General features: G+C 34.7%; 2 protein-coding genes across 9 annotated transcripts in view; one reads left to right on the top strand and one right to left on the bottom strand.

Annotated features, from left to right (window-relative positions):
• Nucleotides 1-7,366, top strand: part of LOC117405693 (F-box-like/WD repeat-containing protein TBL1X) — a 57,595-nt gene extending 50,229 nt beyond the window's left edge. For 5 of the 8 annotated variants that reach the window (XM_034008962.3, XM_034008961.3, XM_034923574.2 and 2 more), the window contains 4 exons: nt 138-265; nt 1,766-1,931; nt 2,147-2,248; nt 4,166-4,375. In XM_034008962.3, coding sequence (XP_033864853.1) covers nt 138-265; nt 1,766-1,931; nt 2,147-2,248; nt 4,166-4,246 — 477 coding nt within the window. In that variant the 3' untranslated portion in view covers nt 4,247-4,375. Of the gene's footprint in view, nt 1-137; nt 266-1,765; nt 1,932-2,146; nt 2,249-4,165; nt 4,376-5,123 lie in introns of those variants that run through there. The other 3 variants (XM_034008967.3, XM_034008969.3, XM_034923575.2) reach the window with 2 other exon arrangements.
• On the bottom strand, nt 6,911-18,707 carry LOC117405172 (G-protein coupled receptor 143-like). Its single transcript, XM_034008010.3, has 9 exons — nt 18,390-18,707; nt 16,618-16,727; nt 15,962-16,056; nt 15,474-15,566; nt 13,615-13,724; nt 13,249-13,357; nt 12,435-12,552; nt 12,095-12,350; nt 6,911-8,772 (listed from the first exon to the last, which is right to left on the bottom strand). The coding sequence occupies exons 1-9, from the start codon at nt 18,643-18,645 to the stop codon at nt 8,681-8,683; spliced, it is 1,239 nt and encodes a 412-aa protein (XP_033863901.2). The 5' UTR covers nt 18,646-18,707; the 3' UTR covers nt 6,911-8,680.
• Between the last annotated feature and the right edge of the window lie 908 nt (nt 18,708-19,615).

A 19,615-nucleotide genomic window follows, 5' to 3' on the forward strand; every position in this document is an offset into this window, starting at 1 on the left:
TTCATCTTTCATAAACATACCTCCACTTGGTTTTGTGATTTGTTTTAGTAGAGATGGAATTATAGAAGCTGTGAAATTTTGGAAACTATACTAATATGTTTTTTGTTTTTGTTGTTGGTTTATTTGTTTTCTTCTAGGTCTGGAGCATGAAACAAGATAATTGTGTACACGACCTCCAGGCCCACAATAAAGAGATATATACAATTAAATGGAGTCCAACTGGCCCTGGCACCAGCAACCCCAACTCCAATATCATGCTGGCCAGGTACAGTAAAAAAAAAAAAACATACACCTGACTCCTGTATAACGTAAGGTTGGCTGCACAGAAATACACGTTTAGCTTAACTAAGTTTCGACTAATTGTGTATCTTATGATAAAATATGTGTTTCATTGTCAGAGTATTTCACTGCTCTCCAGATACACTTCCTGAAAAAAAACGTCTATTTCTAGCCCTGACTATTGACTGTAACTTATCTTCACATGCTGCTTCCAGTGCGTTGTCTTCCTTGGGTTATCTTATCTTATGACTTGTACTTCTAAGTACACTTGTGAGGCAATCTTTTAACCCTTTGCGGTCCATTGTCGGACTGGGTCCGGCATTGCAATTATTCCTCACAGGTCCTTTGTCGGACTGGGTCCGACATCATTATAGCAACGCAAAAAACGGGTTTCTAGTCGCTTTTTCTCCGGAAAAAGCCAAGAAAACCATTCAATTACCGAGTGGGAGCAACAGGAGCCGAGACAAGTCGAAAAAAAAAAAAAAAAAAGGCGTATCTCATGATTAGTCATACATGGCATCTGGTATCGGATAACGGGGCGGTCGTAAGTAAACAAGTTGGCTGACTGAATTGGCGCACAGAGAACACAGACATTTGCAGAGCTTTTCTGAGATGTTATAGTAATAAAATAATGACTTGGATCGCATTATTGAGGAGTTTGGTGATAAAACGAGTGATCAGGAGATGATCGATCGGTATGTACGACTATTATCATTGTTGTTATTTATTTCTTACATAGGTGAAAGCGATAGCGAACGAAAGGGTAGGGCGGGGCTGGAGATGCCTAGTGAGTGCTTTGTTGATATGCAGGGCCATTTAAACCCGTTTGACTGTGGAAAAAAATACTTTTAAACAGCGCATCTAAAATTAACTGCGCGTGTGAAAATTAATTAGACCTGACGTGCCTGACGTGCCTGACGCGCGATTAATAAATGGACTGCAAAGGGTTAAACTATTTTTAGTTAATTTATTTCTAGTTTCTTTTCTCTGATTTTATTATTTTTTGTACCTGTAGTGTAAAAAAAAAGTTTAACAATTAATTTTATAGTTATGAAAAGGATTATTTAAAATATTCAATGAGGTGCTGCTTCCTTATATTAAAACTGCAATTTTCATTTTGGCGTGACGACCATAATAAATCTGTCCCGTTATGTTGACCATTTCTGCTAGCAAGTTTGGTATTTATAGAGGAAAGAATATCAGCAGTTTAGCAACGTCTTGCTGGTTGTTTGTAGTAACCCTTAGACCTTGTTGTACATTTTGGGTCCTGGCTTCATCTCCGAATGGTTAGTTACTGTATTGGCAGCAGCTCTGAATAGAGTCTGTTTATAGGCTGCATACATAATTCCAGAAGGCCTGTGCACATGTAATTGGTCTGCAGTACACAACTCTAACTCTAAACAGCGTTTGATCATTCTTCATGTAGATGTGTACTAGAAATAAACCCAATTGTAAACTCTTGATTGTATCTGTGTCTTCTCACCAGTGCCTCTTTTGACTCCACTGTTCGTCTGTGGGATGTTGAAAGAGGAGTCTGTATTCACACTTTAACCAAGCACCAAGAACCTGTATACAGTGTTGCCTTTAGTCCTGATGGCAAATACCTGGCCAGTGGCTCCTTCGACAAGTGTGTTCATATATGGAACACCATGGTAAGAATTTTGAATTTATATCATCAATGCAGATATACTAATAAAACAGCAGGAAAACAAGAGAAATGTAGGACAGAATAATCGATGGAAAAAAGCTTAGTTAATAGCGATTTTATATGATTGAATTTCAGTTCTGCCAGCTTCATTATTATTATTATTATTATTATTATTATTATTATTATTATTATTATTATATATTTTTTAAATCTTTTTAGAGTGGATCTTTGGTGCATAGCTACAGAGGGACTGGTGGAATCTTTGAAGTTTGTTGGAATAGCATGGGGGACAAGGTTGGAGCCAGTGCGTCTGATGGATCAGTAAGTGTGCTTGACCTTCAGTGTAAAAACGACTTTCGTTTCATAACTTTGTTTGTTTCCTGTTGGCTATCTGTCCTGCATGAGTAAGTAGCTTCACATTTCGAGTTATGTTTGACATCCTTTTACTGGTCTTTGTGTTTGCAGTCATTCTTCGTGGTTCTGGGTTCTTGTGCTCAATTTGTCTAGATCAGGGGTCTCCCATCCTGGTCCTGAAGGGTTGGTGTCCCTCCTGGTTTTTGTTCCAACTGTACCCTAGATTAATTAATTGGACCAATTAAGCTTCTAATAAGCACTTAATTGGTACAATTAAGTAATTTAGGGTACAGTTGGAACACAAACCAGGAGGGACACCGGCCCTCCAGGACCAGGATTGGAGACCCCTGGTCTAGATCATCCTAATTTTGGAGACTGAATAGACCATTTAATTACATTCATTATCATGTAACAATGTGACTTTTCAACCTGTCTGTCTATAAAATGTTGTAGGCGTAGGTGGGACTGGCAGAGTTGAAAGGTTACATTTTCACATGAATGGAATGGCCTGGTTCTGCCCTGGCACTTCTCTAGACCAGCTCTCAGCAACTCAAAGCCAGGTAAATGCAGATTAAAAGAAAAGTTACAATAACTCAATATTAAAGCAACAGAACCCAGAAACACCTGTAATGGTTGCAAACACAATACATAGTAAGGGAATGGTGAAATGTAAATGATAATTAAGCAACTTACTCTTTAATTATGTCTGTATATCCCAGGGCCAGGAGTTATCTTTTAAAGGCAGCAGTGAGGGTTTGCTACCTGCCTGGAAAGTAGGTAGCAAAATGGTCTTATTCAGTAGCTGTTTATTCAACTAATAATTATAGATAAAAATTCAAAAAATAACCCCCTACCTACTGTTTTAAATATCCTGAATATCCCAAACTATCACATAGTAGGCCTATATTTAAATAAGTATTTATTGAAACCACCTTGTGCTCAACTAAGTAATGGAACTAATGTATTTCCTTGAAATGTGTTTGTTTTATCCTTAAGTTCTACAAGAATGCGACCCCATCTGTCATCTAAGCACTTTGATATGCAGTCAGTACTGTTAACCAGGTTATGTTTCATCCATGCAAATTAGTGGTACAAAATTATCCTCTTGACTGAGATTTCGGTAACAAATTATACACACTATAAAGACGCATTGTCGTTGAATCCTGCATTTTATGACCTTATAAATTATAAGGTTATAACCACAACCGAGCTGTTTTGAAAATGAAAGCTAATTCTAGCATGGTCCCGCTACATTTAAAAGATTCAGGCAAAGTGTTATACTAACTGGTTTGTTCATAACTATGTCAGTGCACACCCTACCTTTTCACTGCATTTTTAAATGCTGTACAATTGTTAAGAAATTAACTAGTAATTAACTAAGTAATAACAGAACACATTTCACTAGTTAAACAGGAGATGTACGCAAGGTAGAGATAAACTATTATAAAAAGAAAACGGCTAGATAAATTAATGCACCTCAAGGTTGTATTTAGTCTATATTATTCGTACTGAGAAAACAAGGAAGCTGTTACTTGGATCATGGTAACGTTATAGCTATTTGTACCTGTTTTTTTTTTTTTTTTTTTTAATTTGTAGTCAGAATTTTGATAAAGTAATAATTATCTATCTAGTATGTGTTCATTTTTAGCGTGGGTGAAACCATGGTTATCATTATAACAAAACCGGAGCCACCATTCTCCATGACTAAATTCTACATTCTTAAATGATTCAATTCTACATGATTAAATTAGCATTTTAGAGACACTTAATAAACTTAATGTCCTGTTAGGTCATAAAATCGTAATGTTTTTAACAGTTAATTAATTGTACTTTTGGTCTATAAAATAAACTTCATACCTTGAAATTGTATCCATTTTTCTGTAGGTATGTGTACTCCACTGTCCAAACAATGTGCCTCGAGTGTATCTACATGGGACGGTACAAACCTCAGTCATCTACAAATAAGAAAGCTCTATTAGCAATGGTTTCCCGCTTTATGAAAGATACTAATAATGTATGTGTTTAAAAAAGAAAAAAATATTAATAATAACACTGGTATTACGTGGTCACTCAGGGTCGGTCATATAAACTGCATCGTAAGGTATCAGAAAAATGCTACTGCATAAAAAAACTAGTAGCAAATTAAGAGTTGTGTAGCAGATTGCTACCATATATATATATATATATATATATATATATATATATATATATATATATATATATATATATATATATTAACTTCAACCCTTGGTTTATCCCATTAGTAAACCTGTCATGATTGCAGGGTCTCCTTTTAAATGAGACCTAATTCTCAACAGAACCCATCCTGATTTTCAAAACAAGCCTTTTATAGAGGTTTTTTGTTTTGTTTTTGTTTAATAGAACTGTATTTTGGTACATTTCTAGTGTGGCAGGTGTCAAGATGTAGAGGGCCATATTTGCAAAGCATTTCCTCCTGTCTTTAACTCCTAGTTATTTATTTTTTAAAGAAATTAAAAAAAATATGTAAATGTTACAAAATGAGAAACACACACATTGCTTAAGAGAACTTGTGTTATGTTAATTTGTTCTTTTGAGTTCAAATTTTCTGAAATTTAACAGGCTTTACCTCTCAAAAAATGGAAGTCAAAGACTGGAGTAAACATTTTGAAAATGTGGCCTAGAGAACACTCTACATGCTGTTGTCTTACACTTTTCTGTTGGGGACCATTTATCTAAACCTTGAATTTCTTGAGAGTTTGTTTAAAAATCAATTTGCATTTTCTAACTTTATGTATACCTCTTACTGATGCCAAATTTTTGCTAACTTTTTTTTTTTTTTTTTTTTTACCTGCAATTCTAGGTCTGTGTTCTTGACCTTCGAAAATAATATTGTGGCAGTGTGTGTTTTAAAATGGACCATCGGTGAATGTGTGGAAAGAAGCACTCTTTCGCATTGTGACAGCTTCACAACTGTTGGAAAAACATTGCTGTGAATCATATTAAAAAAAAAAGTACCAAGCAACTCCCCTGGCCATTGGATTGAGCTTGTCGTGAAACTCTGAGTAGAAGTGAAAGGACGGGGGGGGGGGATACGGATCATACCTGAGAGGACGGGACTGTGCTGAGGACTGGGGACTGTGCTGAGGACTGAAGGTTGTGCCAAAAAGTAACCATTGATAAACCAAAAGAAAAAAAGCAAGTGTTTCCCACCTATACAAGGATCTGTTTTATTTCAGATTTGGGCTACAGTCAACCTCCCAAAGGAGTTGAATCAAATGAGGCCATCGTCTATGCTATCAGAACCCTTTTTTTGGGGGGGGGTAATATCTAGAATCCTGAGACGTTTTTTTTGTTTTTTTTTTACTCATGGGATTTGAATGGATATCATTTCTTTTAAGATTTTTTTTTGTTCTAAAAAGTTGCCAAGAGGGGGGTTGAAAAGATGTAAAACTTTTGATAGATTGCTTCTCTGTGCTTTCTTTTAAGTCTTGATATCTCTAGAGCACTTAAGTGAACTGTATTAAAAGTGCTTGACGCACAAGAGCCCCCAGCGTGCAGGAATATTAATACAGAAAATAACCCATTGTATTTTCTGAGGGGGGGGTATAACTTTTTTATGTATTGAACTTGAATTTTGGGGCCTATATGGGCTAAGCAAGAACAGATCGCTGTCTTTCGATGTGTTGCAGGTGCAACTCATTTTGAGTATCCCATCTTTTTAAAGCTGCAGTATCCTTAAATGGATCTATCACAGGTTTCAATGTTAATTCCTGTTTTCTACAGACATGCAATTGTAAACCTAATGCATGCAGGCCTTAAGGTTTTTCGTTGAAGATTTAGATATGTTATTTTAAAGGTGCACAGATTCATTTTTGGATTTGGTTAGTTTACACCTTAATATGTGAATTTCACATAAGATCATGTATGGGAAGATACTGTATATCGAAACTTTTACTGAGTGTAATGTTAATTCAAAGTAACATATGACTAATACACTTAAACAAAGAAAAACTGCCAGTGCTATTTATTAAATGTTTATGTCCAAAACATGTTCAAAGATGACAGGACATTTGTTATACATTTTAGCAAACACAAATATTTTTTTTGGTAGACACCTGCTTTATTACAAGCATTGTAAACCAGTGGCCACTTGAGCATGCAAGCTTTCAAAAATAAAATATATCAAAAGTTTAGATTACATTTATTGGGATAATAGATTATTTAAAAAAAAAAGAATAATCCAATTCCCTTTCTGGATGTAAATTTCTTGAATGTAAAGTTTGTAAAATAATAAAAAAAAAAAAAATTGAAATCACTGTATTTTTTATGTCTGCTTTCAAAGCCAGTCATGTTGGTAGCTGCAATAAACATTGAGCTGATTCAAAAGTGAGGTACAGTAAAATAATAAAATACACAGATTTGGAAAATGACAGTTATGTCCTACTTACTTTGGTTCACATTATTAACCATCTGTTCAGGATCGGACAGTGTTGACCAATGGGGAAAGATACATTTGTGTGTGTTTTTTTTGTTTTTTGTGGTGAAAAATATTTACATCTGGCTATGCCAAAACAGACTAGATGAAAATATACCCTTTTTTGTGTTTGTTAGAAATGTGTTTTTTTTTTTTTTTGTATGTGGTGTACCTTACTTTTTTCCTCCTCTCTAAAGGGGTGGGGGTAGTTTTTTATTTTTTTTTTTATTTCAATGTTCTGTTTAATAAAGGGATACTGCATCTTTAAACACTTGTCCAATCTTTGCATTGTTTGGATTAAGCTAATTTTAGATCCATGTAAAGTGCACTTTCTCAGCTGTTAGGATCTGCTGTGTTTCATCTTTGTATATATATATAAAAAAGAACATTGCTCAAACATTCAATCATTCATTCACTCATGCATTTATTCACTCAATGAAATTATATTTTTCTGGCTTCTGCTGTTTTTTATTGTCTGTGTCAGACTAACAGCCGGATCCAGTTTAGAACAGATCCTTTGACCATTTGTTTTCTCTACTTCACCCTGTGTAGAGTAGCTCATTTGTTTCAAGAAATGGAAAGTCATATTCATTGTCTCAAATAAATTGCTCTATTTTGATATTAGAAAACACTTGTGTCTGTGTTTCTTATTGTTTGTGCAATTGCTTTCGGCTAAATATTTCTTTGTATTTATTGTAATTAATTAATTCTGGTTAATTTCAGGTCTCACCCATTGTCTAGAGCAGTCTTTGAGTTTTCAAACCCAAGCAAGCGTTATTACCTGACTAATAAATTTCAGAATTTAAATAAGTAGGTTTATTTTTGATGCACGTTGCCATGCACCCTTTTCATAAATTCACACCATTTTAAATTAGTAAGTGTAGTAGAAAGTGATTTTAAACACAGCACTGCCATCTACTGGTGAAAATGGTTATAGCACTTTTATTCCTTCATTTTGGGAGAAAAACCGATGGCAACACACATTGTAATCACATGATTCAGCACAGAAACCAGCATTGCATGGCAAAACAGTTTGAGATGCATTCGCCATTGTTTCAGCATTTTCTTGGGCACTATAAGATTAAACAAAGTAATGCATAGCATGAGAATGAGTAAAACTAGGAATAGTGGACTGCCAAGATAATAGAATATCGCAACTAGATTTGTAACCTTAACTTTATCTAACAAATTAGTATTAGCACAAGAATGATGGCAATGCTGCTGAATTTTCTAGCGCCTAATGTGTTATTAAAACCAATACATACTTTAAGATGAGCTGTTCTGGAAAGCTACGTGGATAAACTGTTAAGCAAAAATGTCATTATATTTTTAAACCCTTATTTTATGTCTTGGCATGAAGATTGCTATGATTGTTTTAAATATATATATTTTTTTTTTTTTCATTAAGTATCAGGTAGCTTATAGGAAGAAAAAATATGTCACAAACCAACATGTCAGAAACCAACATGTATGTGCCTTGCTACATCTGATAGATTATAACATTTCAATTGTAGACCTCAGTGGGTCTGCAATTTAAATGTTTAAACAACAGAAAACTGAATTCAGTTGAATAGCATATTCAGTTGCACAACATATCTGTCTCCAATTACCAGAGATTTAGCCAATGTAGGGCTTTGTTCAGTCAGTCTGATAGAATTAGGGAAATATCAACATTCTTTTTAATACTCGTATTAGATTGAACACATCCTTGGTTCTTTCATAATAGAGCTGTCTTTTGATGACACTGCATTTAGTACACTGGTTTAAACATAATATGCATTCTTTATACAAAGATGTTTGATTAATGTCAGCTTGACAAGAGGGTGGAATGGGGCTTTTATTATGGAATTGTAGACACACGTGAATAAGCAAATTGAGTTCGATCCAGTGATTCCAGAGATTCTGTAATGGGTTGGGTGGTTCATCTCACCAGCTGATGTTCCTCAGTTTTCCACAGATTCACCATCAGCATCTATACCTTCTAAGTCATGGAGCTCACTTGAAATGTGGATTTCAATTGTACTAGACTCTGAACCTAACAAGACAAAACAAAAAGGGAAAGGACTATATTAAATTTGTATATTCATGTTTCTTACACTTTGTATAATGCTTGATTTATTATTATTATTATTATTTGGAACTCTAGAAGCACTATTTGCACTTGATGATGATGATAATATATATATATATATATATATATATATATATATATATATATATATATATATAGGGCTTCTGTTTTTCGGGTTTTATTAATCTTATTTTTCGGTGCTTATTTTTTTAGCTATTTTTATGTAAATCGTTTTTATTTTTTTCAGGGCTTTAGTTTTTTATATACTGTATGAAATTTGTGTTTTCGGTTACTTTCCAAAATGCTTGAGTGTTTTTTTATATATACATATATATATATATATATATATATATATATATATATATATATATATATATATGTATATATGTATATAGTTAGTATTGTGACCTGCAACTCATGATACATATCGTGTTGTGACCTGAATATCTCAATATGTATCATATTGTGAACTGCAAATTGTGATATTACAGTACCATATTGTGACTTGTATATCATGATAGATATCCTGTTTACAGCAAAAATAGAGGCAGCACGTTCTGATAATAGGACTATTATTCCTGAGAAAAACATTTGACCCGGTCATTTTTTATTTTGACATGAGTTTACAATAAACTTCTCAGTGCCTTGCCAGTGTATGCTATGTTATGGTGATTAAGTAGGGACTATGCTAACAGTTTGGGTGTTACGCATCATAAGAACTGTACTATGACTTAAATGTGCATTGCATTAAAAAGGGTGTTCAGAGTAATGAATGATATTACAGAAACACTATGTGAGTTTACAGCAGATGTAACTGCCGCATTCTGCTTGTCATCCTTTATTTTTTTGGACATTACAAATACACTACTCAGAACAGGTGTCTGAAGGAGTTGAGAACGACTATCAATATTCCTGTACTTTATACCATTTCTGAGGAAAATGGTGGATCGTGGAGCAACATAATCTGAAATCAAGGCATATTGATATCTGGAGTGAGGAAATCGGTCAAGGAGAACTTCAGCGTTCAAAACGAAACGCACACATTATGATAAAATGTACCTTGTGTTTTTAAGAAACAAAGCCATGACGTTCATGCTAAGAAGCGCTAAGTCAACCGTGAGGGTTTTTCTCCAGCTGCCCTATTGGTGGTCAAAAAGTGCTTCATATCAATGTATGTCAATGGCAGATTATTCATTTTATTATTATTATTATTATTATTATTATTATTATTGTAATAATCATCGCTGTTTTGACCGCCAGTATGGCGCTGGAGTCACGTGGGTGAAAACCCTCAATTTACCGGGTTGTAAACATAAAATACAGTGCATGGTGGGGTAATGTCATATTAAGTCCCACAGTCCATTGCGCTGCTAGGAACTGTAACCGGACTATTTTAATAGTGTTTGTACGCATTAAGCCCGACTAAACATGAAACAATACTTCAGTGTGGACGCTTTGCGCTGGATTACCGTAATTAAATCTGTTCGGAGTACGGTTCTCAAGATCGGTTATGTAGTGCAGACAGGGCCTTAGTAAAATATTTTTAACTACGTACTACTAATGTTATTTATTACTATTCATTTTGTTGAATGGTTATCCCTCCTCAGCAATGCGACCATCAGTATCAATAGCTTCACTGTAATATGAACTTATTATTATTATTTTAAGTTTTATTATTTATTTATTGTCCCTTACCCAGATACGATTCTAATTTCCAAAACAATTCATAACAATTCAAAAGTACAGTACTTATATAATTATTATATAAGTACTGTACTTTTTCTATAAAAATGCTTTTTTTCCATTTTTTTTTTTTTTACATCGAGTTTCCTTGACCCTTGTGTTATGTGGTTTGATGTTGTGCAATAAGCTACTCTTAATACAAGATTTTCATAACACAGACGGGTGGACATCCTATAACTTTAATTACAAGGAGGAGATTCATCTGAATGACAGACATAAAGGAGTTAGTGTTTGCACAGAAATGTACACAATGTAAGTTTTATGGACTTGTTTTATTTAAATTGCTTCATTTCACAGCATTTAAAAAAATCTGAAATAACAAACATTTTGTACACATGACTTTTTTTTTTTAAGCTAATATTATGAATAGCACATGTTTTAATACGTTAGTTTTCCTGAGTTGTTGCATAAGGTTAATAAGCAACAGTAAACTATCCTTATATTAACATATTGCAACACTAAACTGATGACATTACCAACCACATGGGTACATAAGCCTGAGACAGAGGACATGTTTAGCAACGGCAAGGGACATGCATAACTCACGTTTAACAGCTTGTTAAGGAATTAAAAAAATATATAGCAAATTACTGAAATCTTTTCCCACCCATTTTCACTGGAAAAAACATCAATTAAAACACATTGCTAAACCCCATGGAGTTTTATTTATTGTTTTGTTTTGTTACTTAGTTTAGCAGAAATAAGACACGGGAAGCTGGAAACAAATATGGCCAGTGCAACAGCATATGCTGCATAATGAGGTTGTGTGGTCCAGTGGTTAAAGAAAAGGGCTTGAAACCAGGAGGTCCCCGGTTCAAATCCCACGTCAGCCACTGACTCACTGTGTGACCCTGAGCAAGTCACTTAACCTCCTTGTGCTCCGTCTTTCAGGTGAGACGTAATTGTAAGTGACTCTGCAGCTGATGCATAGTTCACACACCCTTGTCTCTGTAAGTCGCCTTGGATAAAGGCGTCTGCTAAATAAACAAATACAAATAAATAAAATAATGCCAATATGAGTCCAATGTCAAAACTATTAAATTGCTTGTATTTTAGCTACCGGTATGTGTAGAAGAGCATGAATGTAGATACACTTCAAAATACAGGAAAATGGTTAAATATATGGAGGTCTATCCTCCCAATGAAAACATTGTGTACATGCATGTAGTAAATATTAATGGTAGCTACTTCTATATTAATGGTAGCTATGTCTATTTAATGCCTCTATATTCTGAAGTGTATTCAATAAATTATACCAAACACCAGTCTTTAAAGTGCTTAAAGACAACCCCTTTGGCTATAAAATAGCATTTCGTAACATATTTTCTCATTTTCAATATAAATAACCCATCTCCTATAAAATAACCCATTTTCTTTGTTCAAGAATTGGGGTGGGGGGGGGGGGGGCTTTTTAGATACAATAATAGTAAAGACACAATTACCTTGTATCTATGCTCATACATTGTAACGTTAATAAATGTGAGTTACCACCCATGATATATTGGTGAGCTTCTTTTGGGATGTTCATTACTGATTCTGTTACCTTCAGAGAGGACGCTTATGGCATCCGAGTGCTGCAGGCCATTCCCGTTCATGGTTTTCTTGGCATCTTGGACAAAACCCTGGTAGTTAAGTGAAGAGCTGACAGTGGGGTTGTAGACATCTGCAGCAGCACCTGAAGTGGAGCCTGAATCCCAGGGTATTTCCCTCCGGCTCTGAATGTTGAGATCAATATCCCATCCAGTCCAGCCATGAAAAGCAAGTGTGTTGAGAAATCCCTGCATTGGATTGAGGAGACCCTGCAGACAATGTTTAAAATGGTTTTGGAAGGCTCAGTTAATCAAGAGACAAAGCTATTCAAATCAGTTCTTGGTTTCACCTACCATTATAAACCATGTAATCAAGATTGCATTCCTGACATTTTTAAGGGGGCTCCCTTTGATATCGTCCTGCATTTCCAGATAGAACAAAAGGCTCTCGTTGATAATATTTGGAAGCCAACTGTCAAAAGAATTAAAATGAAATGTATTTGTTAATGAAAACCCATAAAAAGGTAACTTATTAAAGATCTGCATACATACTGAATAATTATACAGGACAATCAATGAATCTACAGCCTTGATCATTTTAATCCATTAGTTAAGGGTGAAGTAAAGGGCGAAAAGACATGGGTTGTACTGATTCGCCCTCAAGTCTGTTATTGCGTTTAGGAAATGGCTGGTGTATGAATATTGAAGTGTTAATGTCCTGTCTAGAATTAAATGAGATTCAAACTACTGATTGGACTCTTTTAACCGTACGGGATTAGAATATTAACAGCCAATCAGGATTCAGGAAATTTACAAGATAGTTTATAATCGTTTTAGAAGCAATGACAGCACTGTTTATTACGCAATACACCACAGGTTCTAAATGTAACTTCTGATTGTATTATTGTCTATCTTTAAAATATCAATAATCTGAAAAGTGTACAGCATTTAACATCAGCTACAGATTGTTGTAGTCATCATTTTTTGTATGGTTCTTGACAGAATTGTATTAAAAGTGAGTGTCATCAAACGTCTATTTTAACTAGCTTTAAAGAGTATTCACGCTTATAAAATGTTCATTAGCGTGGGGTTGGCTCTGAAATTGACATTAATATGAAAGCTAATGTTTTACCTTTTGAACATAAATTAGATACATTATATATCTCACCAAATAAGAAAAACAATCATAATCTTGAAAAATCGGATTTTAATCTCTGTTCCCAGACGTCTTTCATTTTCTGTGTAAATTCCTTGTCTTCCCTTCAGCAGTGATGTAACTGTAATCATAAAGTTAAAATGTATGGATTACCAACTTCGGATCTGTTTTCGATGCAAGGCGCTCTCAGAATGAACGCAAACTTTGAGCTCAAATAAAATCAGCAGTCTGATAGTCTATTAAATGATTAATTTTAGACACACTCCTCTAATTAAAAGGTAGTCATGAACGCCTACAGTTAATGTGGATTGGAAAAGGTCACTCAGAAAAACAGCAGTTTCTTAGAAGTTATGATGAAGCCACTTGAGTTCTGCTTACCGGCTGTTCCAGTTCTGCCAAACAGGATCGGATTAACAATCAGAACTAGAAGAATGGGAGCATAGGTGGTGATGTAATGAGGCACTGCGTGTTCCAGTCCATTTTCACAGCTTGGAAAAAATGGAATAACATATTAAATACAAATAAATGTTAGTCATGAAGTTACTAAATTACTAATTGAAGCATCACTGAATGTGATGTTAAGTCTTAGTTTAACTAATAGACTGTAACATAAAATAAATTTATTCTGACTGAATAGCATTTGTATTTATTGTATTTCTTGCTCTTATTGTATTACTTGTATTGTAACACTTGAAATGTATTTGCTTGCGATTGTAAGTCACCCTGGGTAAGGGCGTCTGCTAAGAAATAAATAATAATAATAATAATAATAGCAGCAAAGCCATAACAATTAATAATATGTTTAACCAGACTGCACAAAGACACAGCTTCAATACGATTGTACTCATTGAAGATGTATCATAAACTTGAATTTTAACTGTGCTTGCTTCTACCAAAAACGAATGATGTATTTTCAAACCCATTGCAAAGGATAATCCGCTTCTAAACTGAGAGTCATCTTGGGGAGCTAAGTGAGTCACATGGCTGAACAACAACCCTGGGCTAGTCTAGAGTATCTGCAAATTATTGTGCTGCAACATAGATAATGACTCTATATTTGTAACACGATTTCTATTGTCAGGGTATTGTAACAATCCCATGACACGTACATACTACTCAAAGGTGTAAGTGTGTCAATATTTTTATAGTGAACTTACGTACTAGTTTGAAATATCTCAAATTGACTTCCTGTGAAAATGCCCTGTGTTTGAATGGACTTCCGTCCATTTCAAGAAATCTCAAACTAGACAGGAAGTCAACTCGAGATATCTCAAAATTAATTTGAGATCTCATTTAAAGCTCCATTTCGAGATATCTGGAGTTTTAAATTAGGTATCTCGAATTGACTTCCTGTCCAGTTTGAAATATCTCGAATTGGCTTCCTGTTTGAGATATCTTGAAATGGGCCGGAAGTCCTTCAAAACATTTTCACAGGAAGTCAATTTGAGATATCTCAAACTAGACAGGGAGTCAATTTGAGATATCTCACATTCAATTTGAGATATCTCAAACTAGACAGGGAGTCAATTTGAGATATCTCAAATTCAATTTGAGATATCTCAAACAGGACATGAAGTCAGTTTGAGATATCTCTAATTGAATTTGAGATATCTGCAATTCAATTTAAGATATCTTGAAATGCATTTCGAGATATCTATAAATGATAATTTGGCTTGCCATAGAACCGCTCTCAGTGATTGGAAACATAATAAAAAGACAAGGGAAAGGTGGAACAAATAAATAAATGGACAACTGAAGCTTATAGCATTAACTTTTTCTCAGACTGCGATTACTTTTTTTAAATTGAATCATTCTCATTGCTTTATGATTTTGTTTTTTTTCTCAATTAAGAGATTAGAAACATGTAGCACGGTTGAATACATTCTCAGATTGTTGTAACGTCTATTTGACAGCTAATGATGGCAACAACTACTACACTCCCTGGCAAGCTCACCAGAGGGAGCCATTGTGCATAAAGCGTCAAGATTGCATATTTGATACCTTTGTGCACAAAACCTGTGAATTGTATTTCACTAAGAACTCAGTTTTAAAAGCATGTATTACCAAATCACACATTCCTAGATATGTCAAGGTCAGAGCATCTAGAACTATTTTAAACATGTTTTAATAGGATAAAACATTTCATGACAAAAGGAAAAGCAACTTCATAATTATCTTTTTTTTAATAGACACTTGCCTATTTAATGCTCTTTACCTTTTCATTGGTTTAAACATACCTTGAAATTGAAGGGTAGTAGAGCATAGCCACTCCTTCCACACAGAGTAGAACAGCCAGACCCCAGGTTATCATGTGGTACAATACAATAGTGCTGCAACACAAGTTAGCATGACATTATGACATCTGGTACAGTATATATGAGAATAGTGGCTACATTAAAGTACACTGTATGATGAATGAAATACAGTACACTATGTTCATTTAAACAATAGACCCTCTAACAGTAGAACTACCCACTGATCCTGAAGCATAGAAACAATACATATGTAAATGGTGTTCTGATTAAGAGTTGTTACATATTAAAATGACAATACCAAACTGTAAAAAAGTATTAATTGTACTAATTGCAACCTTATGCTTATGATTACAGCAATTAATAAACATCATCATTTACATTTTACACAGGATACCAAGATAACAGCATCAAAGCAAAACGATTGCCATCAACTGGACATACTCAGTGGCATTCTTTGAGAGCTTTAGTACCTTTGTCCAGCTGATCTTTTAACAACTAGGTATACGTCCACTGCATAGCAGAACGTCCACCAGAAGGAGGCACTGTAAAATAACTGGATCCACATCTATGAAAAGATTTCATTAATAAGAATAAGCAAATGACAAAAGTTGGGAACGAGAAAAGGCCATTCGGCCAATCAAGGTGTGTTTTTATACATTTAGCTTAATTACATTTTAAAAGGAAACATTAGGCAGAATTTGCTGGTGTGAGCTAAATGATGATAATGTATTATGGTTTTTTTTATCTAATGAATTAGAGCTAATTTGTAATAAAAGCTATTAAAGCTGTTATAGACAAAAAAAAAAAAAATTACAAAAATATAAAATAAAAACTTACTATACCTAAAATAAGCTACCGCAGCACTCTCAATCAGTTTGGTCTTATGAGTTATTTGTGTAAATGTGTGTAAAAAAACGAAATAGAACAAAGAAACCAAAGCATCCTCCTCGGGACATTTTCTCAGGGTTTTTTGGTGGAAACAGTAAATATATGGCATACCTTAACCCCACAATCAGAATGTAGCATGTGGCGTGTCCCAAAGACAACGTAACGGAAATATGAAATGTGGACTGACGATTAGAAATGATTCTACAGACAAAAACACAAATGTGCCATACATACATACCGCACTACCCACACAGAAAGCTGTTGGCCATACTTCAGTGCTATTGATGACTGACATTTTTGCAATGAAGTTTGGGGAGCCAAGCCATACAGAAGATCTGAGAAGTATCCCTGAAAAAACAACACACAGCCATTCTTTGGAACAGTGATGGATTGTGGAAACAGGTTCATGGAAGTACTACACAAGATTAATTTCTGCTTTTGAAACATGTAATATCGCTTGTGACCCCTTATTTACCAGGGTGCTGGATTGGGGGTGGGGGGTGGGGTGCAGAAGCAGTAAACCCCTTATATAAGTATAAATTAATGTATTATTTTCTTATTAACCAATTCTAATACAATGCTGCTAATGGAATATGCATGATTTTAATTTTTTATAGTCGTGTTTGTGCATCATGAGTTTTGTTTGAAATCATCAGTCATCGCAGAAACCGCAACATTTGTGAGATGTACCTGTGTTGCAAATATTTGACTTAATATCAAATACCATGGACCTGATACCAAAGTGATGAGTGTGTAGATGACAGATAAAATAGTTAAAAAATGTCTGTTACAGTATAAACCTGCTTGGTTACGAAACATCTTGTATTAGTTGTCCATGTTAAAATAGAAAATGTAATTATCGAATTATTTCTTATTTGCAATCATTCTTATTGGTTCTAGGTTCTGTTGAGATTTTTTATCATTTGCCTTATTGGTAATAATAGGTGCCATCTTGCTTGCAGGTCCGTGTAATGTTGTTTTTTTTTTTTGGGGGGGGGTTGCTGATGGTATTACGTGATATTTGATCATTCAACTCTGTGGATCAGCGTTTTTTTCTAAGATTTCCACAAATGACCAACAACCAAATATCATAATTTCCTGATCATTCAATATACTGTATCTACAAGTTTGCAATCCACATCCTGCTTTGACACCCTGTGAGTTTTAGTTTATCAAGTAGAAACATGTGTGGTACAAGAGTTTGAATAAAAAAGGTACACAGCATTTTCATTATCTTCAGTCAATGGGCTAGTGAATTATAGTACACAAGCAAAAAAGAGTCAGTCCAACAAGACAAAATTGACCAATAGTAATATTTAAAACTTTGCCAGCTATGATTATTTCTTGAATGCAGAAAAGTTCAGACCATTAAGAGGGTTCTTATCATGCTTTAATATCAATTCAATTAAAGCAGAATTGTGTGAAGTGGCCTAAGATAACACAACTCTCAAAATACACAAGATACTGTGTGTTTCAATGAGTCGATGATAAGGGGAAAAAAAATCCCACTTACACAGACAAAAGTGTCTGTTGTAAATGAAGAGAGTACTTAGAGAGGCCATTTTAGATGTAGAGCATGAAAATGTCATCAGAAAAATAAAAATGTGAACTGGTGCAGGGCCAGAATATGGTACATTGTCAGAATGACCCGTGTAACGTCAGAAAATAGTATGCTGGCATTAATTTAAAGGTCTATTTTAAAACTATTTAAAACTTACTATAAGAATTAAAGCTTCATTGTTACTGTATATAAATACAAAAAAAATCATTTAACATTACATAACCCTATAACATTAGTTTGGCAGAGAAATTTTAGAACACAATTAAGGCTGGATAGTAACTGTTAGTGCTTTCATCAGCTTCACCACAGCCCTCACCAAAAAATAAATAATAACATGTTTGTTCCTATGCAAGACATAAATGCATGTGTAATCTTTTTTTTTTGTATGAATACAGCTTTGAAAAAAAAGCTTTTCCTAATGATAACATTTTAGTAAAATTTTCCTTCACCTGCGCATCCCAGGATATCACAGAGACTGATGATGAGAAGAATCCGAGACGAGGATGCTGGCTTCGGCAGAGGATACTGCCCCAGTCTCCTATACCCTCTTCTTTTGGGCAAAATCTGCAGGATAGCAAATATGAGGCTCACACTAGCGCTGCCAATGCAGATTGCACTGAAGAAGCGTGGCTGAAAGTTTAAAACAAATTGGGTTGACTTGTCTCTGTTGGGACAGCAGAAAGTCTCAAGCCTTGGGGATGCCATGGTGGACTGGATCTGATCACAGCATCAGAGTGAAAGAAAGCAAACTCATTCATTTACTCTCCTTTCCTCAGTCTAACCACGGGATAGGACATCATGTGCTTCTCTTTAATCCCTCCGGCCGCAGTTAAACTGGCCTACAAGAACCCCCTTAAACAAAGGAATCTGAAACATGGCATGGGATTTTAAATCCTCCCTTTTTATGCTCATTAGCAAATTACTGTATTTTGGTTAAACCCTGTTATGCTTTATGTTTTAATTTTACTCACTGTTTTATCATTAATTTTTTTTCCAGAACAGAACAATTTCGTTATGCAATACGCATACTGAATTAGTTCCAGCTAGTTTTCCATTTCACAATGGAATCTTCAATGTGACATTTAAATCCTATCAACTCTTTCACTGCAGATGCACATGGCAACAATGACATTTATTCTATAATATTAAAAAAAGATCATTTTGCTGCAAGTTAGTTTCAGTGATGATGGGCAAAACAACGATTCTGACTTTTGACTATGCATCAATCATTATAAGGTGAGTAATAGCAGGTGCTACTATTGAGAGGTACTCAGCAGTAAAGTCTGGGCCACTCTGAAGGCCAGTTCTTTGTCCTGTGAACACTTTCCAGTGTGTGATTCTTCTTGTCAGTGTCCTACATGAACTTATTTATCATACAATTGAGGATATCTGCCCAGAGTGATTGACTGCACAGTACTGTGTAGATACTCCTTACTTACCCCCAAGGATCAAAACTGAAATTAAAGTTGGAAAACAAACTTTAAATCTGTATGTGAATCTGTATGCATATTTGTCAGCACCCCTTCCCAGTATGGACTAACACATGAAGCAGGATTAATGTGAGTAGGTACTTTAAGCTTACCTTTACAGTAGATCAACAAGGGCAACCAGGGCAACAACCTCCACCCACCCCTCAGGGTTTCCCTCTAAGCAAATGATCCTGTGAAATTACCCT

The sequence above is a fragment of the Acipenser ruthenus genome, chromosome 9, assembly GCF_902713425.1.
Source record: "Acipenser ruthenus chromosome 9, fAciRut3.2 maternal haplotype, whole genome shotgun sequence".
NCBI lineage: Eukaryota > Metazoa > Chordata > Actinopteri > Acipenseriformes > Acipenseridae > Acipenser > Acipenser ruthenus.

Bases quoted from the DNA above. Each gene is read 5' to 3' on its own strand.
- LOC117405172 (XM_034008010.3), bottom strand. From the start codon at position 18,645: ATGGCATCCCCAAGGCTTGAGACTTTCTGCTGTCCCAACAGAGACAAG. The intron at 16,057-16,617 runs GTATGTATGTAT...ATCTTTTCATAG, and splicing joins CTTTCTGTGTGGGTAGTGCG to ATGTGGATCCAGTTATTTTA. The intron at 13,725-15,473 runs GTATGTTTAAAC...ATTTTTTCCAAG, and splicing joins TACTACCCTTCAATTTCAAG to CTGTGAAAATGGACTGGAAC.